This window comes from Vespula pensylvanica, chromosome 14 (genome assembly GCF_014466175.1).
Source record: "Vespula pensylvanica isolate Volc-1 chromosome 14, ASM1446617v1, whole genome shotgun sequence".
In the NCBI taxonomy this organism is placed as follows: Eukaryota; Metazoa; Arthropoda; class Insecta; order Hymenoptera; family Vespidae; genus Vespula; species Vespula pensylvanica.
Window position 1 is genome coordinate 4497512 of NC_057698.1, and position 18724 is coordinate 4516235.

The window sequence follows — 18724 nt, forward strand, 5'->3', positions numbered from 1 at the left end:
TGTTGGATTATTAATCTTTTTATTATATTGTTATAACGAATTTTATTCAGCTAGATTATGATTGAACAATCTTTATATTCATGTATATAACATTTACTTTGAAATTTATTTTATTTGACATATTTAAACTAAACATGTTTAGTTTATTATCAATTTAGTTAGTTTAGTTTATAAATAAATTTAGTTAATTATCAAATCATATTATTTTTTATACCGTTATAGTAAATATTAATTTTTTATTTTTATTAATTCATTTTGTACATATCACATATACATATATATCTTTTTAATGTTTCCAGATCGATACAATTTATACAAAAGTTAAATAGAAAATAAAGCTCCTTCACATATGTATCTATCTTGTTTTTTATTTATACTATATAAAAGACAATAAGGTAAAATATTTTTAGTAATTTTAATAAAATAAAATAATATAAGTAAAATATATAATAAAAATAATACATCATGTATTTATATTGAAATTTTATGTTATATATAATACACGTAATATTTATTTTATATACCATATAAATAGGACAAATATATAAGTAATAAGAATGTGAGGGAAATAAGATTAAGTACTTTCGAATCTACGTATGTAAATACGACGTAGAAGTTTCTGCGAATAAGCTTGTATAGTGAAATTCTTGCGCATTCGTGCATACATATGAACCTAGCATGACCCGTTTCTGTCGCATCTATGCTCGTGATATTAAGGTTAGGATATGTTTACTTGTTAAATTAGTGAGGATTAACGAACGAAGTCATAAAAGGGAAGAATAAGAAAAAGAAATGTGAACGTAACAGAATAAATATTCTTTTAGAAAACATGTTTTTTCCTATTGGATGGCCGCGAGTCCTAAATTGCACGGAACCAGATAAAATAAAGGCCATTGTTTGTAATAGAGACAAAATACTTTTTGCCATATTAACGACAGACTTTCTTACCATCTGGTATTGCAAGGTACGATTTCACATTTAAAATAGATCAATGATATATATATAATTATATTATGAAAATTATGCTGACGATAGAAACTCATTATGTTATTTAATATTTTACTTTATTATACTTTTCTTTTAACAAAGTAACTAAACTCTTTTGTAGCCTTGTATACCTATTGTATTTGTAAGGCGAACTGCAGATTCTTTAAGGAAACACGGAGAAAATATCTTGGTACAATGGAGACCAGATTCCAGTATGTTAGTCATTGCAGTAAGTAACATGAGTTTAAAATTATTGATGTAAAAATACTAGTAAAAGTACTAATATAAATTATCTGCGATTATTTCTATAGACGTCAGACAGCTACCTGCTGTTTTATCGATTGTCAGACAAAGGTCCAGAAGGAAAAAGTCTTTACGAGCAAAGAGATTCTCCCGTTACAAGCCTAAAACGTGATAGCGCTGAACTTTTCATTAAAGAAGTGATTCCATCTTTAGTTTTATCTTTTGTAAGCATATTGAGTATAATTAAATATAATATCTGCAATAATTAAGAAATGGATAATGGATATATTTTTATTTTTAGGAAAAGTCTGCCTGGATAGATGGTGGAATTAGTTCTTTAGTATGTATACGTGATGAACTCATGGTTGCCACAAAAACAAGTCATGTAATACGGCATAAGTGGGATGGAACAGTAAATCGGGATTATACACTTGATTTACGTAGAATACCATTTAGCATAGATCAACAAATATCCACTACAGCTGTACCCCTTACTGAAAATAATGCCTATGTTATGGATATTGAATATTCTCCTTTAGTTGGTGGATTTGCTATTGTTCTTAGCACCGGAAAAGCAGCATTCTTAACAGCTCATTCATTAAAATTTGACCCAAATGTCAGTTAATATATTTGATAATTAATGTATTATTAAACTTACATTCAGTAATATTGTTTTATAATATTTTATGCAAATATATTTTAGCAAGTTCAAGGAATTTGGGCCAAGGATATAGAGGATGCTACTTGCGCAGCTGTGAATCATAAGTATCGTTTAATTGCATTTGGAAGAGGAAAGTAAGTAAATTATACTTTAATATGTTATACTATATGTCTATAAAGACCTAACTTTTGTATTATATTTTTAACAGCTCGGAGGGCATCGTTTATTATATTGATGAGACAACAGGAGCATTAGAAGTATCACATACACTAAGTTTGTCATCAAAAGATTATCCTGGGAGACCAGGTTGCGTTAGATGTCTAAGATGGACTCCTGATAGTTGTGCTATAGCTCTAGCTTGGGAAGGTGGTGGTTTAGCGATCTGGAGTACTTTTGGTGCTCTTTTATTATGCAGTTTGAAATGGGATTATGGTTTGCGGGTAGATTTAACGCGTGATAATCCTTTACATATTCATACAATGGTAAATGAAGTTGGATATCAATTTAACGATAGTAATGTAATACCAAAGTTTGGTTCTTTATTATTCTTTTACTTTTTTTTTTAGGAATGGTCAGCAGAAGGCTATCAATTATGGATGTTGAGAGAATCACCAGGGCCATTATTAATAGAAGAAAATGGCAATGAACTGACACACTCAAGGCGTTCACTTATACAATTAGATTTTGTAAAAAGTCCTCTGACGGTTAATCCATGTATGGTAATATCAAATTTATAATCGTAATTATAGAAAAGTTATTTCTTTATAATAATTCTTTCTTTTCGGAAGGGTCACCATGGACATTTATACTTACAAGGTGAAGACAGACTTTATTTAAATCTTGGTGGTGGTATATCTGCTACCACATCCAATTTTCATATTTCAAATGAATGTCCTGGTGACATTGTAACTCAGACTCTTGCTGGATGCAAACAGTGGTTAGTTGTTCCAATTCCAAGTGCTTATACTGGTTCCAATTGGCCAATAAGAGTAAGTTCATAATTAATTAGTAAATTATTATAATAAATTGCTAATTATAACTAGCTAATATATAATAATGGAAGGAATATATAAATATAGCTAATATATAACATTTTACAGTATACTGCAATTGACAACGAAGGGTTAAGCATTGCTGTAGCTGGTAGAACAGGCTTAGCTCATTATTCTTTACCATCTCGTAAATGGAAACTTTTTGGAAACGAAAGTCAAGAAAGGGATTTCATAGTAACTGGTGGATTGTTATGGCATCATGGTTTTTTGATAGCAAGTAGTTATTCCCTTTTGGATGATAGAGATGAGATTAGGATGTATCCACGAGATACTCGTCTCGACAACAATTATGTAAAGACTATTAGAATGCCATCTCAAGTATTATTACTCAATACACTTAAAGAAAGACTTCTGACGTTTTGTGCTAATGCACAAATTAGTATTTATGATATAATACTGGATGGAAATGGAGGTAAATTGTAAAAGAACTACATCATAAAATTTAAGTTTAAGTAAGAAATAAATATCAAAATGTAATTATTGTTAAAGAAATGGAAGATATAGAATTAACTAGAATACAAACCGTGGATATTAGTGGACTTTGCGTGCATCCTGCTTGCGTTGTAAGTGCAACATTAACAACAATTCGTGCGGAAACAGCAGGGAGTCATCCACATCCTGAAAGTCTCTTACTCAATGTTTCTGGACGACTTTTGATGGTTCAGAGGGAACATTGCACTGATAATCCTGATATTGTAAGTTATTTATTACTGTCGATTATTGTAAAGTTGATAATTCACTTAATTTTTTTTTACAGCTTTTTACGTGTAGTCCTCCAACAGTGTTAGCTTCGTGCGTCGAAAATGTATGGGTTCCATGGCGATCAAGAAGAGACAAGCCTCATTTAACTGAAGCATTATGGTTGTTTTGTGGTGCTCATGGTATGCGTGTCTGGCTTCCATTATTTCCGAGAAATCATCAAGAAAAAACGCATACATTCATGAGTAAAAGAATAATGCTGCCTTTTCACTTGTGCATTTATCCACTGGCTATATTATTCGAGGATGCAATCTTATTGGGAGCTGAGAATGACACTGTGTTGTTTACATCTGATACCAATTCTCCATTCTCATTGCCTTTTAGTTTATTGGAATTAACGGTATGTGTGTGTGTGTGTGTGTATGTATGTATATATATATATATGCATAGATACTTACGCGCGCGCGCGCGCGCACGTGTGTATTGCAATATAATTTAATTAAATTTAATTTAAATGATTTTAAATACATCTAATATTTTGATATTTTAGAGTCAAGTTTATCTTCATCAAATATTACGACAACTCATTCATAGAAATTTAGGATATCATGCATGGGAAATAGCACGTTCTTGTTCTGCACTGCCATACTTTCCACATTCCTTAGAATTATTACTTCATGAAGTATTGGAAGAGGAAGCAACGAGCAAAGAACCAATTCCAGATGCTCAACTACCGTCTGTAGTAGAATTCATCCGAGAATTTCCTGGAGTATGGGCAAGAGCAGTTGTGCAATGTGCAAGAAAAACTGAAATTGCACTTTGGCCATATTTATTTTCTGTTGCTGGACCACCTAAGAAACTTTTACAAGATTGTTTACAAAGACAACAACTTGATACTGCTGCTAGCTATTTAATTATATTGCAAAATCTCGAGCCATCAGCCGTTAGTAGGCAACATGCTACTTTATTATTGGATGCTGCTTTAGAACAAGGAAGATGGGAACTTTCGAAAGATCTTGTTCGTTTTTTAAGAGCTATTGGTAATAAGCAATGAGAAATTTTATTAAAAAATTATATATTAGATGTTATATATTTATCTAATATTTATCATAATTATCTTAAAGATCCAAATGATGTGGAATCGCCTCGCACATCTTGGGGTGGTACAACCAAGTTAGGAGGTCATACACAAACCCCACCTTTATCACCTCATGAAGACGACTTGTCTCTCGTATTAGGAACCATGCAAGTGTCTAGAAGTCGTAGTTATAGTACTACAGCAACACCAAAAGTACAATCTGAATCAATGGCTAAAGATATTGCTCCATCTTCTATGTTAGAAAAGACTAGAAATGTTGTTATGAGACGCAAAAAATCTGTACCAACTGTTAAAATCGAAAAGTCTGATACCAAGTAAGTGTGGAAGGAATTAACCTAGTTCTACTTCTTTTTTTAATGTAATAGCGATATTGATTGAGATGTTCTATTTTTTATTTACAGAGAAAGCTCAGCCGAAGAATTCTTTATTGATGTTATTTTACAACGTCACGCTCGTCGATTACTTTCAGCTCGCAGATTACTTGATTTGGGAAGATTTGCTGCCCATTTAGATTTTCACTTGGTAACATGGCTTGGTAGAGAACGCGATAGAGCAGCTAAGATTGATGACTTCATTGCCGCTTTGAAAGCTGTACATGAAGATTTTGCATATCCGTATCCAGTTTTGTCGCTCCCTAATTTACAAAGATTTAGAAGATCTAGCCTGACGTCGTTGCGATCAATAAGATCTGTAAATCTTGAAAGTCCTGAAGATGAAACAGTGACTCCAAATTTTGCTATTGATTTACCAGATAGTGGATATACAAGTTTACCTAGTGGCAGACCTCCTTATACTAGCTTGGTGTCTCCTGTTGCTAGCTTAGAAACACAATTTCCTGCCACTGAAGCGAAACTAACTCCAAATATGTTGCATGGTAATATTGAGTTTTTCATACGAATAAAAAATATCTGTGTATGTGTATGTGTGTGTGTAAAAAGATTATATAACTAATGTAGTAACGTTTATTTGAATGATTTATTATTTTAGATACGAGTAGCGTAATTAGTGACGCTAGTACAATCTGGCGTGATGATGCCGAATCCATTGTGGGAACTGGTGTGGGTACAGTGTGCTGGGTATCTTCAGAACCAATAGAACCAACAGAAATTCATGTAGCGTCACATTGTGCCCCAGTTAGCAGAGCAGAAGTACAACTTAGGTATCTGTTACAATTGTTCCTTGAAGGTGGTTGTTTAGGATGGGCAGCGATATTGGCTGTAGTCTTAAGAGATGCACCAGCTATGTCAAGAACTGTGCGAGCAGCACACGCACCAATGCAAACCCTTGAATCTATAACGAATTTGAGAGATGGACTTTTGACTCTTACTAGATGGTCTCAATCTGAATGGTATGTCAGTGTGTAGTTAATTATTACGTTATATCAAAAAAATAAAGATAGAAGAAATTTCTTTATTATCTTTACAGTTTGGGGTATAGGCCATTTATATCAAGTATACAAGGGCAGATATCACTTTTGTGTAGATTAGTATTAAATAAACAACAGCAGGAACAGGAGCAAATACCAGAAAATCCTTCACCTGGTCCAGCTCCGACTGTTAACAGTAATCAACGTGGTAATCCATCTCGTTCTCGACACTCTTCCATTAGTCATACATCTGCTAGTACTCCATTGGAGGAAGAACGATCGCGTGAATCATCTGTATGCGTAGAGGAAACTGGATTTCGAGAAAATTATAATAATCTCAATACTATAGAACGTTCCTCTGAACAATCTACTTGTATAATCTGTTAAACTAATATCATTAGAATGTTCATCGATCTCCATAGTTTATTATAACTAAAACTCAGAAATTCTATCATGAAATCGTGGAGATGTGTCTTTAATAATGTTTGAATTAAACATGTTCTGAAGGAGAAATAAGAACAATCTAGATGAATTAATTATTGAAGTAACTAAAAATCGTTTTGAAATAGGGTCTCTGAATATATAATTTGAGTTTTTTGCGTCTAAAGTGTTTTCAAAAGTAATTCTTTATAATGATCATGAATCTGTTGAAAAAAACATTGATGAAACTATTATTTCAAATACAAATGAACGAAAATTTTAAATACCTCAAAAATAATCAATTTTGCAATATATATTTTCATTGTACGAAACATGAAATTTATCATAGAACGTATTAGTAAAATAGATAAATAGAATAAGTTGTACGTTCGTTTTATAGAAGGAAATTAGATATTATAGCTTTCATTTAGTATTTAATATAAGAAAGCAATTTTATTTCTCAGAATTGGTATATTAAATATTGTCACATTAAAGACTGGGAAATAGAAATGTAAAAATATTTAATATAACAATCGTATAATCGTCTATAGATTGCAAACATTTATATTTAAAAAGAATTGAGATCAATTTCAATTGAAATTTTTCTTTTAATATTTTATATTTAGTTAAGAATGTAGCAATACTACGTTGATCTTGATATGATTATGAAGCAAAAGATACATATGATGATCTCCATAGATTTGTCACATTGTACCTGTATTATACAATTTTTTGTTTTTGACATTTCTCATATACAAAATTTTTAAACTCATTTTTATGAATTGAACTATTCAAATTCATAGATTTTCTTTATAAAATTACAACTATTGACTACATAAATTTACCATTGATATTCTGAGAGTATATAATAACAGGAGTACCTCATTAATATATATCCTCATATGGGAAATATTTACGTTATTCAAACTTTTTACTTTTACAAAAGATACACATAATATATATGTATAGAAAAGGATTTGCTTAACATAAAAAAATATAGTACTTTACTTACAATTTTACAAAGAAGTTAATGTATTTGTTTACAGGAATTGTAATGTATGTAGTTTATATGGATTATTGCTATAATTACTATGCTATAATCAATAATTAAATTAGTACAATTGAAAATAACATCAATAAATAATCTTCTTTTAATAATAATTACAGGAGAAGATTTATCAGAACTGTGTCAATGATCATTATTTTGTAATATGCTGTAAAATGTGATATTAATTTTTTTTTGTAACAAAAGAAAAAAAGACTATTAAATTGGTATGTGTGTTGTATGGTAAACGAGAAAGATGTAAAGTGTATAACACTCTCTAATTATTATTATAATTAAATATAAATGGAATTTTTATCAGCATTTTACATGAGCTAATATTGCAATAATATCAATGAATAGAAAATAATGTAAAATATTAATAAGTTATTTATACAAACTGTAATATAGATATCCATAAATACATGTTATATTTTCACAACATTTACTGCGATCTATAATTTGTTTATAAACAGTTGGTGCTTCCATTTAACGTATATATATAAATATGCGTGTGTACTCACAGGTAGCATATCAGTGAGAGGACATATGAGATATATATATATGTACATATAAGCATATATACATATATAAATAACTTTCGTTACATTTATAATTTTTGTTTATATGTAAAGTAAAAAAACTATCGTTTATTAATAATATAATAGATTATAAATAATCAAGAATTAAAGTAAAAACGCCAACAAAAAACATAAAACTTAACCTAATTAAAATTTTATATAAAAATGCAGTCAAAGTTTCAGAAAATCGAAATATTTAATGACTATTTAGGATTTACAAAACAGACAGCATTAGTTTTACGTAGTTTAGGGGGTAATAATTTAATAAAGCCATGTGAAGAGAGAAATATATCGACTAGTGAATTGCATAAACTAACTAAAAATGATTTTATACAATTAGGTATTTAATGTTTTATTTGTTATTAATATCACAGATGTATAGATAAATATATGAATCTATAAATATTTGTATGTTTAAATTATAGGTGCTGATGAAAATTTGGCAGAGCAATTGTTAAATCGATTAAAAATTACATCAAGAAATGATTACGAAATAAGACCAGGGATGCAAAACAAGTATTTTCATTTTTTAAAGAATCATTTCTTTTTGAATAATAGCTAATATTAATAATATTTTACAGATTTGAAAATTTCATTAATATGCTTGAAAATAGTAAGAAACAATTGAATTTTATTGGTATATATATTGCCTACTGTCGATTAAGACTTCAGATGCAACAAAATAATTTTTTCATTGAACCAAATAAAGGATTAACTGCTACTTCGGCTTTATACATAGCTGTAATGGAAGCTCTTAATGAAGTAAATGATATGGAGAAAGCTATAAAAGAATTATATACTTTAGTTCCAAAGGTATATATTGAAGTAAAAGATATTTTTTGTGTGACAATATTTAATTTTCAAAAATAATGATAAAAGTTATTCTTTATTGTAGGACACTAAAGCAAAATCAAAACGTCTCATTTATTTCTCTACATTGTTTGCTGGATTAGGTTTAGTAGTATATTTGACATTACGTATACAAAAAGCCTGAATTTTGTACTATATATTTAATTTCTTTTTTTATACAGACATTTTTTTGTTTTACTTTATTATTCATATATGATAGGAATTATATATGATAGGAAAATAAAAATTAATCTGATTTTGTTTTATTTTAAAGCTTCAAGTTTTAGTTTGAAAATGTCATATATAAGTTGAACGAATAAATAAATGAAATAAGATTTTTGATAAGGTACTTTTACAAAATTATTTGAAAATTTGTACTCCTTGGTGATTTGAAATCTAATAATATATATATTAATATACATAAGAAAAAAGAAATGAAGAGATAAATAAAATATGCAGTACTATAGAAAAATATTGTGTAAGTATAAGTTCCTTTATATATCATGTAGTTGTTGATATAAAACACAGTATAAAATATAGTGAAAAAGCATTATTCGTTTTAGCAGCGATGTTTCACACTCACATAAACTATATATTAATAATATATAATTGTTACCACTAATATAATTACACATTTCAACTGTACATTTATTTCCCTTTTTCAATTTTTTGATATCTAAAAATAGTATTATATACTGCTTTATTCTAAATTATATTTTTCTGGCGAAGTGGATCTATCAACAAATTATTAATTATATTACAATATTATTGAAGTATATTGTTATATGTTGTATAATAAAATAATTATTAATCAGATACTTACGCTTCTTCTAAAAGTTGCAATACATGTTTGTGCTCTATTCCTTCTAGCCATAAATTAAGTAATTCCTCGCGTTTACAACTTAATAACTGTTTACAAGCATTTAAATTTTCTTTTACAGCATGAATTTTCTCTCTTGCAGCAGTAACTCTTTCCGATAGAGTACTGAATATCTAAATAAATAAGTTATAAATAATTTTTGAATATATGACGATGTATATAAAAATAACGGTTAATTTATAATTAACTAATAAAACTTACTTGCATAACTTCTGTTAGATCTTGCTCATGTAATGAAACTAATTCATCTAATCTTTGATCACTTCGCTTATATTCTTTTTCTAATTTAGCTTTCTCAATCTCCCTTTGTTCATTTGTTTCAGAAGCAGAAAGTGCTCGTATTACTGAGATTAGTAAACCGCTCTATAAAATATATCATATCATGCAGATGTATCATAGATATATGAATAATTTTAGATTATGCTTCATATTATTTTTTTGTTATTATTATTAAATTTACCGTTTCTTTAGTGGGTTTAATTCCACGTGGAGGTTTAATAGGTGCACTTGCATTCATTCTGTGATATTAAGTCACAAACAAAATCTGATAATAAGAAATGAATAGCATAAATCCGTGTTTATCATGAGACTAAAAGGTTATACTCATTTTGGATATCTATCATCAGAAATAACATAATATTTTTTAATACTATAAGAATTTGTAGTCATATATTAGTATTTTAAATTTATATGTAGTTAACATTCAAATGAACACCTATCATTTTTGACAACACATCTATCAAATGTCACACTTGTTTTTACTTGCTTTTTCGTAAACTTTAAAAGAATCGAGAACAACCAAAAGTAATCAAGAAGGACAAATGGCTATAACGTTACAGAACTACGCCTAGCGGTAGACTAGAGGAAGTCTCTACAGTCTCGCTTCGTGATTATGATTAAGACTTTTGCTTAAGCTATAATAGATAAATCGTTTGTAAAATGGTAAATAATTCTAATTTCTAACTAAACATTTATTTCATAAAATAAGAGTATGATTATACCTGTATATTCAATGTATTTTTCTACGAATTAATTATATTCATGAGTTTATAAATGGAAAAGATCGGCTTTTTATAATGCGAGTGAGGTTAAATTTGTCGAATGCCTCTCGTGGCACTCACTTATTTTATTGCGTCATGTATTCCGTTAAAAAAACATACAATTTTTTATACTTTTTAAATATTGTCGATAATTTTTAAATTACGTGGATGTATGTATTCTTGTGTTATGTTTGTTAGTAAGAATTAGGAAAGATTTATATATACGCATGTATATAATACAAATGAATTATTTATATATAATTATACTTCATAAGAAATTTGTGATAAGAATTTTTAACTAATAGTTTCAGAATTTCGTGACATGCAGGATTAGTTTAGTAGGTATTGCTCGCTCCACACAATCACAAAGAAGATTTAGAAATGGTTCAAGAGAACATTCTTCATCGCGCAATCCATTGTTACGAACAACCTGTTTTCATTTACCAGATATACAAAGTTTATCAGTGAGTTTTTTCTTCTCTATTATCGAAGTTATTTTTCTATATAAGTAACAATATTATATTTATTTAGATTCGTTCGTATTCAAATCCAGCAAGAAGACCAAGTTTCTTTTCTCAATTTGTTGAAAATATTAAACAAGAAATGCAGAAAAATAAAGAGATGAAAGAATCATTAAAAAAGTTTCGTGAAGAAGCAGAGAAATTAGAACAGTCAGAAGCATTGCGCTCAGCGAGACAAAAATTTCAAGCAGTTGAATCTGAAGCCTCAAAGGGTTCTGAAGCTATAAAAGAGAAATTAGATAGTCTAAAAGAAAAAGTATGTCTATATACAACTAATGTTCAACTGATAACAGTATTAATGTATTAATTCATACATTACTTTGTAATTTTATTGCATTGATGTTGATATTTTCTTGTGATAGGTACAAGAAGTTATTGAGGAAGCAAGTAAATCTGAACTAGGCAAAAAAGCAGGACAATTAGGTGAGGAAATAACTAAATCGGCAAAAGGCGCAGCAGAAACGATTTCGGAAAAAAGTCAAGCACTTGGAAAAACAGGAGCTTTCCAAACTATCTCACAGACAGCAGAAGTTGTACGCAAAGAGTTAGATCATCAAGGAATGCAAGGTTTTATATTAATTATATGTTAATATATGTATTTAGATATACAAGTAGATACAGTATCTATTATTTTATTATTCAATGCAGGAAGAGTTTACGTACCACTTACTAAACTAAGAAAAAGAAAAGAAATAGTAGATATATCTTTAGATGAAAAGCAGTTTCAACCTAATATGGATGCACGAGGAGTTGAATTGCATAAAGATTCTAAATTTTTTCAGTCTTGGCAAAATTTTAAGGTATCTTCTCATTTAACATAATTATTTTTTTTTTATTCTTGTAGTTAATTATATCAACTGTGTTTAACTCTTTTTGCATTTTATTTTTTTACAAGGATAACAATCCATATATGAATAAAGTTTTGGATTGGAAAATCAAGTATGAAGAATCGGACAATCCTGTAATTCGTGCTTCCAGATTTTTTACAGAGAAAGTTAGCTATATGGTTGGTGGTATGTTCCAAAAGACAGATTTGTCGGAAACATTAACAGAAATTTGTAAGCTGGATCCAAGCTTTGATAAAAATCAATTTTTGAGAGATTGTGAAATAGATATTATACCAAATATACTCGAGGCTATGGTTAGAGGAGATCTTGAAATTTTAAAAGATTGGTGTCACGAAGCCGCGTATAATGTAATATCGCAACCTATTATGCAAGTACAAAAATTGGGATATCATTTAGACAATAAAATCTTAGGTATGATTATTATTTTCAAAAAGTATATTTCAATACAATACGAATAGTTTGCAAATTCAAATATTATTTATTTCCAGACATTGAAAATGTAGATCTTTTAATGGGTAAGATGATGGAACAAGGTCCAGTTTTATTGATAACGTTTCTCAGTCAGCAGATATTATGTATAAGAGATAAAGATAATAATATAGTCGAAGGAGACCCTGAAAGAGTGATGCGTTTCAACTACATTTGGGTATTATGTCGCGATCCAACGGAACTCAATCCAAAAGCTGCTTGGCGTTTACTTGAAATTAGTTGTTCGAGTGTCAAGCAATTTGTATAGTGTACTGATTCTAGATAAAATTCATATTTTATTTCCGGAAAATTGATGTCAAAAGCGATTAAGTTGTTTTAGATGTTTCTTTGTCTCATGTGCAATGGAAGCACATAATGGTTGAATGATTTTCTCCTAAATAAGCTGGCTATTATAATTACAATTATGAAATATTTTTTCATACAATGTCGGATTAAAAAAGTACCGTGATATAAAAAAAACATTATTTAAAACAAAAATTCTTTTCTTGCTTGTTAAAAAAAAAGATCAAGAGAGAGAGAGAGAGAGAGAGGTGTTCGTATACATGGTGTATTAAAAAAATTACACGGTATGTGTAACTTTTATGTGAAGAATATAATTCTATTGTCTAAAAATAGTCGAGAGAATCAATCGAGAGTTAACGTGGATATTAACACGAAAAATGAATAATTGAGCCTCGATGTATGCATATTATTTTAAAACTATACCATATAACATGGTAAAAATGTGTATACATTCATGTAACATAATTTTCTATACATACCTTAAAAATTTTAGTTGTATGATCTCTGTATATATGCGATTGCTTTCATTAAGAATATCTATAATAAACAATAGACTACTTTGTTAGATCCATGATGTTTTTTAACCTTTGTTATACTAACAGTTATGAATAGGTACATTGAACAGTTCAAGATATAATTTTGTATATTGCGGTAATATAAAATAGGAAGATAAATGTATTAAATTTAGTTAAACATGTAATTAGATGTGAAGTATTTGCTATTTAAGTGTGTATATATTTACAAAACATTATTTATATTCCACGATGTACAGTATCCAACCTTTTTGCAACAGCGTTAATTTATTTAAAATAACTATAGCAAACAAATTAAAATTATCTACAAGCTGAAATAAAATGTCGTTATTTGATAAATATTAATTTCACAAATACATATCCCAACATTCGCATTACAGTATACGAATATTAATTCGATATAATTACAAATATAAAATTTACATTGTTACAGAACACACAGTTCGCATGGAATTTAAAATTACTTTATCTGATCATAATTCTATAAATTTACAATATATACGCGAATCTTTTTTTTTCTTTTTTTTTTTTTTTTTTTAGTTGAAACTCAAATTAATTCGATGATCATTTTTCTACTTCTTTTTTTCTTTTTTATTGAATCTTCAGCATCTACATCGAATCTCATTGGACGATTGTGTACTTGTATTTACGTATCTTGGTTTTTACGATACGTGATTATTAATGGTCAACCTGATGATCCTTGAGATTTCTATCTGCAAGTATTGAAATAAAATTGAAAAATCTAAGATATAAGAATAAATTCTTATCATATAGAGTTTAAAATATATCTACATCGTAAATTTTTTACTATCGAAACGTTATTTGTAAAAAGACCACGGTTTTAGAGATTTTTTCTTAAACCAGTCCGTTAAAAAAAATCCTATAGGATGCGGCGTTAAGGTATGCGCGTTTATCATATCAGAGTTTGGAGGTTTCGTAGGATCGTGGGAACCTGTTTCGATAGTTCTTAGTGCTCATCCATGAATACTTCCAATTAAAATCACGTGCCAGTTTTACAGTTATGTATAAACGAAAAAAATAAAAAAAATAAAAACAAAATTTTATTTTGTCAAGTTCTGATGTTTCTTTGCAAAAAAAAAAAGAAAGAAAAAAAAAGAAACACGAATAGAATAAAAGACGAGAATTTTAACGACGTAATAACATATTTTCTGTTCGCGATATCAAGTTGATCTGATCCAGGACATTAGCTCGGAGAAACTTTCACGTACAAATCGCTATCCGGCATCAAAGTTCATTGTAACTTTCCAGAGTTATTTCTGAATGAAAGGTCGTTCGTAATAGCAATAGCGTATTCCCAACATTGTTTTCAATTTATTAAAATTTTCAATGTATTAAAACATATCATTTCCATACTTTTTAATGTACTTAACGATTCTACGATATTTAATTCTTACCAGTATAAATAATAAAAAAGTTTTGTTTAATCTCACAAGATCCTATATTTTTTTAAAAAAATCAATTTGATCGTCAAACGAATATATACACGTTGCATAAATACATGACAATGATCGAATATTGACATAGAAAACATATATAGGATCGAATTTTAAATAAGATTTTCATTCAAAAGAACGTAGAAAAAAATAAGTGAAGAACATGGTTCGTTCTGTATATACCCGCGTATCGATATACCGTTGTGTACCATTCTCCTTTTATTTGCATACAATTTCAGCGCACCCTATTCAAAGGAAGAAGAAAGGATGATGATGATGAGGAGGAGGAGGAGGAGGAGGAGGAGGAGGAGGAGGACGAAGATGTGGAAAGGAGGAAGAGGACGAGGAGGAGAAGAACAAGGAAAAGAAGGTGGGGAAGGTGTAGACGGTCAATCGGTGCCAGAGTACCGTTGGATCTGAATGGAGCTTGAGAGAGAGATAGCTTTCGGTTTCCCTACACAGCATCCGTTCTCGATCGTTGCAGCACCTTCAAAGTTGTGTGTCGCAGCTGGGGCTCTCCTTTAACCCCTTCCACTTTTCTCTCACTGTTACCTCGCACAACGCGTTATTTCACGCTCGTGACTTGCCGAGCTAACTACCGCGAAACCATCCTCGACACGACGGATTTCTCCTTCGAAGGAAGGAAAAACGTTCGATGTTCGTTTTCTCGATTATCCTTCTTTCTCTTTTTCACTTAATTACCTTATTTCAAAGTCTATTAGAAAAGAGCGGTTGAAGTGTGTGAGCGCGGGAGCATTCGAGCATTTACGAACCACGTGCACCTGCAGGTGCACGTAGGCGTTAACAGCTGCCGGTGATCCTTTCGAACCTTTTAACCGACGAATTTCCCTTGAAATATCCGTTCAGGGATAGTGAAATGTATCATTCTGGTGTGGGTATTTTGGATCGAACGTTTCTTACGTCGACGAAATACCAGGTACGTTAGATTTTTTATTTCTTTTTTCTCTTCATATTTTAATGGAAAAAGAGAATGGAAGAAAGTGTATTCGAAAACTTCCTAGGTACGTTCATTTTTTCATCATTTTTAAGATTTAATTCGATTGCGGAACTACGTAGAGTTCATTTTTAGTTTGATTGGACTCGATCGTCGATCGAGCATCAAGTTTGCTAAGCGTGATATGGATCGTTTACACAGATCGTGGATCGCGTTACAAGCTTTATACATGCTTGATGATCAATTTGCAGACGGTTTACTGATATAGATAGGTACCTCCTAACATACTTTCCGATACTTTCTTCTTGGTCGCGAGTGAGTGTATTTGAAGTATGTCAACGTGCTGCTACAGAAAGAAACCATTCGATTTCCAGTGCGATCATTCCATGAGAAATCGATTATTTTTTAGAGTAACATTTCTCTTTCTACGTTTTGAATAAGTGTGGATTTGGTATGATCTTTTCTTCTTTTTTTTTGGAATCGAGAATTTCATTATTGTTGAAGAAATGCCAACGAAGGGTCTGGAGACAGCAGATGTCCTTGCGGCCCTTGAGTCGAAGCTCGCTTATCTTCCTGGTGGACGTGATCGCGAGGGACGACCTTTGATAGTGGTCAACGTCCCATCTGAACTTCAACCGACAACGAAACCACGCTTGGAATCGATCATCTTATATTTCTTGTCGATTTTCAGGTAATCGATAAATAATATCGATAAAAAAAGGCATATAATGACAACTACTGTACATAGAAATACGTCCACTTCACCGATTTCGATAATTTTTGTATATGCTCCCGGGAGCGTTATTCTGAATAATTTTTTTCTGTGCAAAAAAACTGGCTTTAATTTCCGAGATATTAATGCAAATATTTTTGAGTTTTGTTTTTAGTTAAGATTTATTGCTGCGGTTAATAATTAACCTCAGCAATCTAAATTTAAATTGAATCTAAGCGAAATCTAAAATTATACTTAACTCAAACCTAAAATTACAATTAAATGAGTTTTGAATTAATTTCAATTAGTTTATGTTTAAATTTGAGTAAGAATTCAATTGATTTAGATTGCGTTAGGCTAACAAATTTTAGTAACAAATTTTAACTAAAAATCAATCCCAAAGCAATTTTTCAGTTGATTGGTGTACATGTTACATTTCTGATCAGTTAAGGATAGCTAAGTTGCGTTTCTCTTTCATCTCCCTATGTTTACAAAATGAAATGCGAGACATAAACATATTGCGGCATGAACATACAATACAATCATATCGTTCGTAGATAAGCCTAAGCTAAATCTGAACGGCATCCAACGCACATAAAAGTTAAAATGTCAGAAATATTTTCATGAATATTTCAGAAACTAAGATTGAGCGGTGATTATACGTATATATGTGATACGTTGAATATAAAAAGTTTAATATTCAATATGAAGTCAAAATTTTCATTTCTACAACATATTCAAAAGTTACCGATATCGGTAAGATGGACGTTTTTCTATATAATTATTCAAATAATTTCTCTGTCATCGAATGTGTATCTACTTCTGACGACTCTAATTTTCCAATTATTTATAGCGAAGGGACGAAGAAAGGTGGTCTGGTATTGATCATAGACGCACGCTATCGAGCATGGCGAGTTGCAAGATCCTGCATCAGGTTATCGGTGATGCTTCTAGGAAGTCGTGCAACTTCCGTGTTCGTTATACGTCCAGACGGCTTCTGGGATAAGCGTGTCGACAGTTGTACCAAGTCCTATAAGGACAGCGAGGTCCGTATATTTTCTCTGAAAGAACAACTTTTTTTCTAAGCGATTTCTACTAATAGTTAACCCCATGTTTATTCGTACAAGTAAGTATTTCCTCGCTTTAAGATTATTCAATTTGTTTAATCGTTATAAACATCAAATGTCGGATCAATGATTTCTCAACTTGTTCTATGAAGTAGAAAAGGCTTTTCGAACAAACAACGTAATTCGATACGCTTTCGATTAATCTTGACAAGGAACGAGATCCGATTTATGCTTTCGGTTTTTTTTTTACACCCGTTTTCATTGATTTTAATTAATTCAAGAAGAGTACTTGCTGTTATTGGCAATTTTTTAAATTACTTTTTTTTGATATCTTTTTAGCCAATGTATGTTACCGTCGAAAGACTTCACGGGTTTATTGAATTTTCTCAATTACCATACGAATTGTGTGGCAATAAATTTTACGACCATACGGAATGGATTCGAAAACGTTTGGTACGATTTATTGTATATGTAAGGGTTTTTAAAATAGAGTTATTGAATGTTTTTTGTTTTTAAATAATACACCTAAATTTTTTTAAATCTTTATTGTAATATATAATATGATCGAATACAATTATATATGAAACATAATATCGGCTATTTTTTTGCGCGATACCACTCTCATTTTTTAGATTGTTGATGACATTTTCACATAATTTATTTAAAAAAAAAAACATTCCGTAACTTTCATTGAAAAAATTCTATATTACTTTTATTAAATTATTGCTTAATTAATTTATCGATTACTTTATAGAAAGTCGAAGAATACATGAAAGATGGCCTAGAATTATTATCGAAAATGTCAAATTTGCATGAACGATTGAACAGCCTTGATGGGATTCGCATGAGGCAATCAGATGATGATTTAGAATCTTATTGGGAAATCGGAATGGAACTTACGTCTGTTACTTCTCGTATCCTTAACTCAGGTTAATTAGACAGTT

The 18724-nt window shown here is 30.1% G+C and overlaps 5 protein-coding genes across 7 annotated transcripts in view; 4 read left to right on the forward strand and 1 right to left on the reverse strand.

Moving 5' to 3' along the window:
- Positions 1–586: 586 nt before the first annotated feature.
- Positions 587–8013, forward strand: LOC122634128 (guanine nucleotide exchange factor subunit Rich). 2 transcript variants are annotated; one of them, XM_043822743.1, is made up of 17 exons: positions 587–717; positions 825–964; positions 1109–1216; positions 1299–1454; positions 1532–1846; positions 1934–2025; positions 2100–2373; positions 2458–2610; positions 2680–2880; positions 2992–3355; positions 3433–3638; positions 3701–4042; positions 4193–4682; positions 4767–5055; positions 5143–5615; positions 5729–6089; positions 6167–8013. In XM_043822743.1, exons 2-17 carry the CDS (start codon positions 830–832, stop codon positions 6492–6494), a joined length of 4287 nt encoding a protein of 1428 aa, XP_043678678.1. In that variant the 5' UTR covers positions 587–717; positions 825–829; the 3' UTR covers positions 6495–8013. The 2 variants fall into 2 exon arrangements, with proteins under 2 accessions (XP_043678678.1, XP_043678677.1); XM_043822742.1 differs by lacking the exon at positions 587–717 and having other exon boundaries at positions 724–964.
- A 220-nt stretch (positions 8014–8233) lies between these two features.
- Positions 8234–9344, forward strand: LOC122634133. The gene is made up of 4 exons (XM_043822755.1): positions 8234–8490; positions 8576–8666; positions 8732–8963; positions 9046–9344. Exons 1-4 carry the CDS (start codon positions 8316–8318, stop codon positions 9142–9144), a joined length of 597 nt encoding a protein of 198 aa, XP_043678690.1. The 5' UTR covers positions 8234–8315; the 3' UTR covers positions 9145–9344.
- Positions 9345–9471: 127 nt separating this feature from the next.
- Positions 9472–10668, reverse strand: LOC122634134 (exocyst complex component 4). Of its 2 annotated transcripts, none has more exons than XM_043822757.1 (4): positions 10340–10668; positions 10081–10242; positions 9819–9992; positions 9472–9733 (listed from the first exon to the last, which is right to left on the reverse strand). In XM_043822757.1, exons 1-3 carry the CDS (start codon positions 10394–10396, stop codon positions 9819–9821), a joined length of 393 nt encoding a protein of 130 aa, XP_043678692.1. In that variant the 5' UTR covers positions 10397–10668; the 3' UTR covers positions 9472–9733. The 2 variants fall into 2 exon arrangements, with proteins under 2 accessions (XP_043678692.1, XP_043678691.1); XM_043822756.1 differs by having other exon boundaries at positions 9823–9992; positions 10340–10667.
- Positions 10669–10681: 13 nt separating this feature from the next.
- On the forward strand, positions 10682–13931 carry LOC122634131 (mitochondrial import inner membrane translocase subunit TIM44). Its single transcript, XM_043822754.1, has 7 exons — positions 10682–10821; positions 11225–11383; positions 11451–11696; positions 11803–12007; positions 12089–12240; positions 12336–12699; positions 12777–13931. The coding sequence occupies exons 1-7, from the start codon at positions 10819–10821 to the stop codon at positions 13022–13024; spliced, it is 1377 nt and encodes a 458-aa protein (XP_043678689.1). The 5' UTR covers positions 10682–10818; the 3' UTR covers positions 13025–13931.
- Positions 13932–15908: 1977 nt separating this feature from the next.
- The window catches only part of LOC122634087 (titin), a 120648-nt gene continuing 117832 nt past the window's right edge, over positions 15909–18724 (forward strand). Inside the window, exons 1-5 of the mRNA XM_043822669.1 lie at positions 15909–15983; positions 16487–16692; positions 17567–17759; positions 18120–18233; positions 18535–18709. Of these exons, the coding sequence (XP_043678604.1) occupies positions 15924–15983; positions 16487–16692; positions 17567–17759; positions 18120–18233; positions 18535–18709 (748 nt within the window). The 5' untranslated portion in view covers positions 15909–15923. The remainder of the gene's footprint in view (positions 15984–16486; positions 16693–17566; positions 17760–18119; positions 18234–18534; positions 18710–18724) is intronic.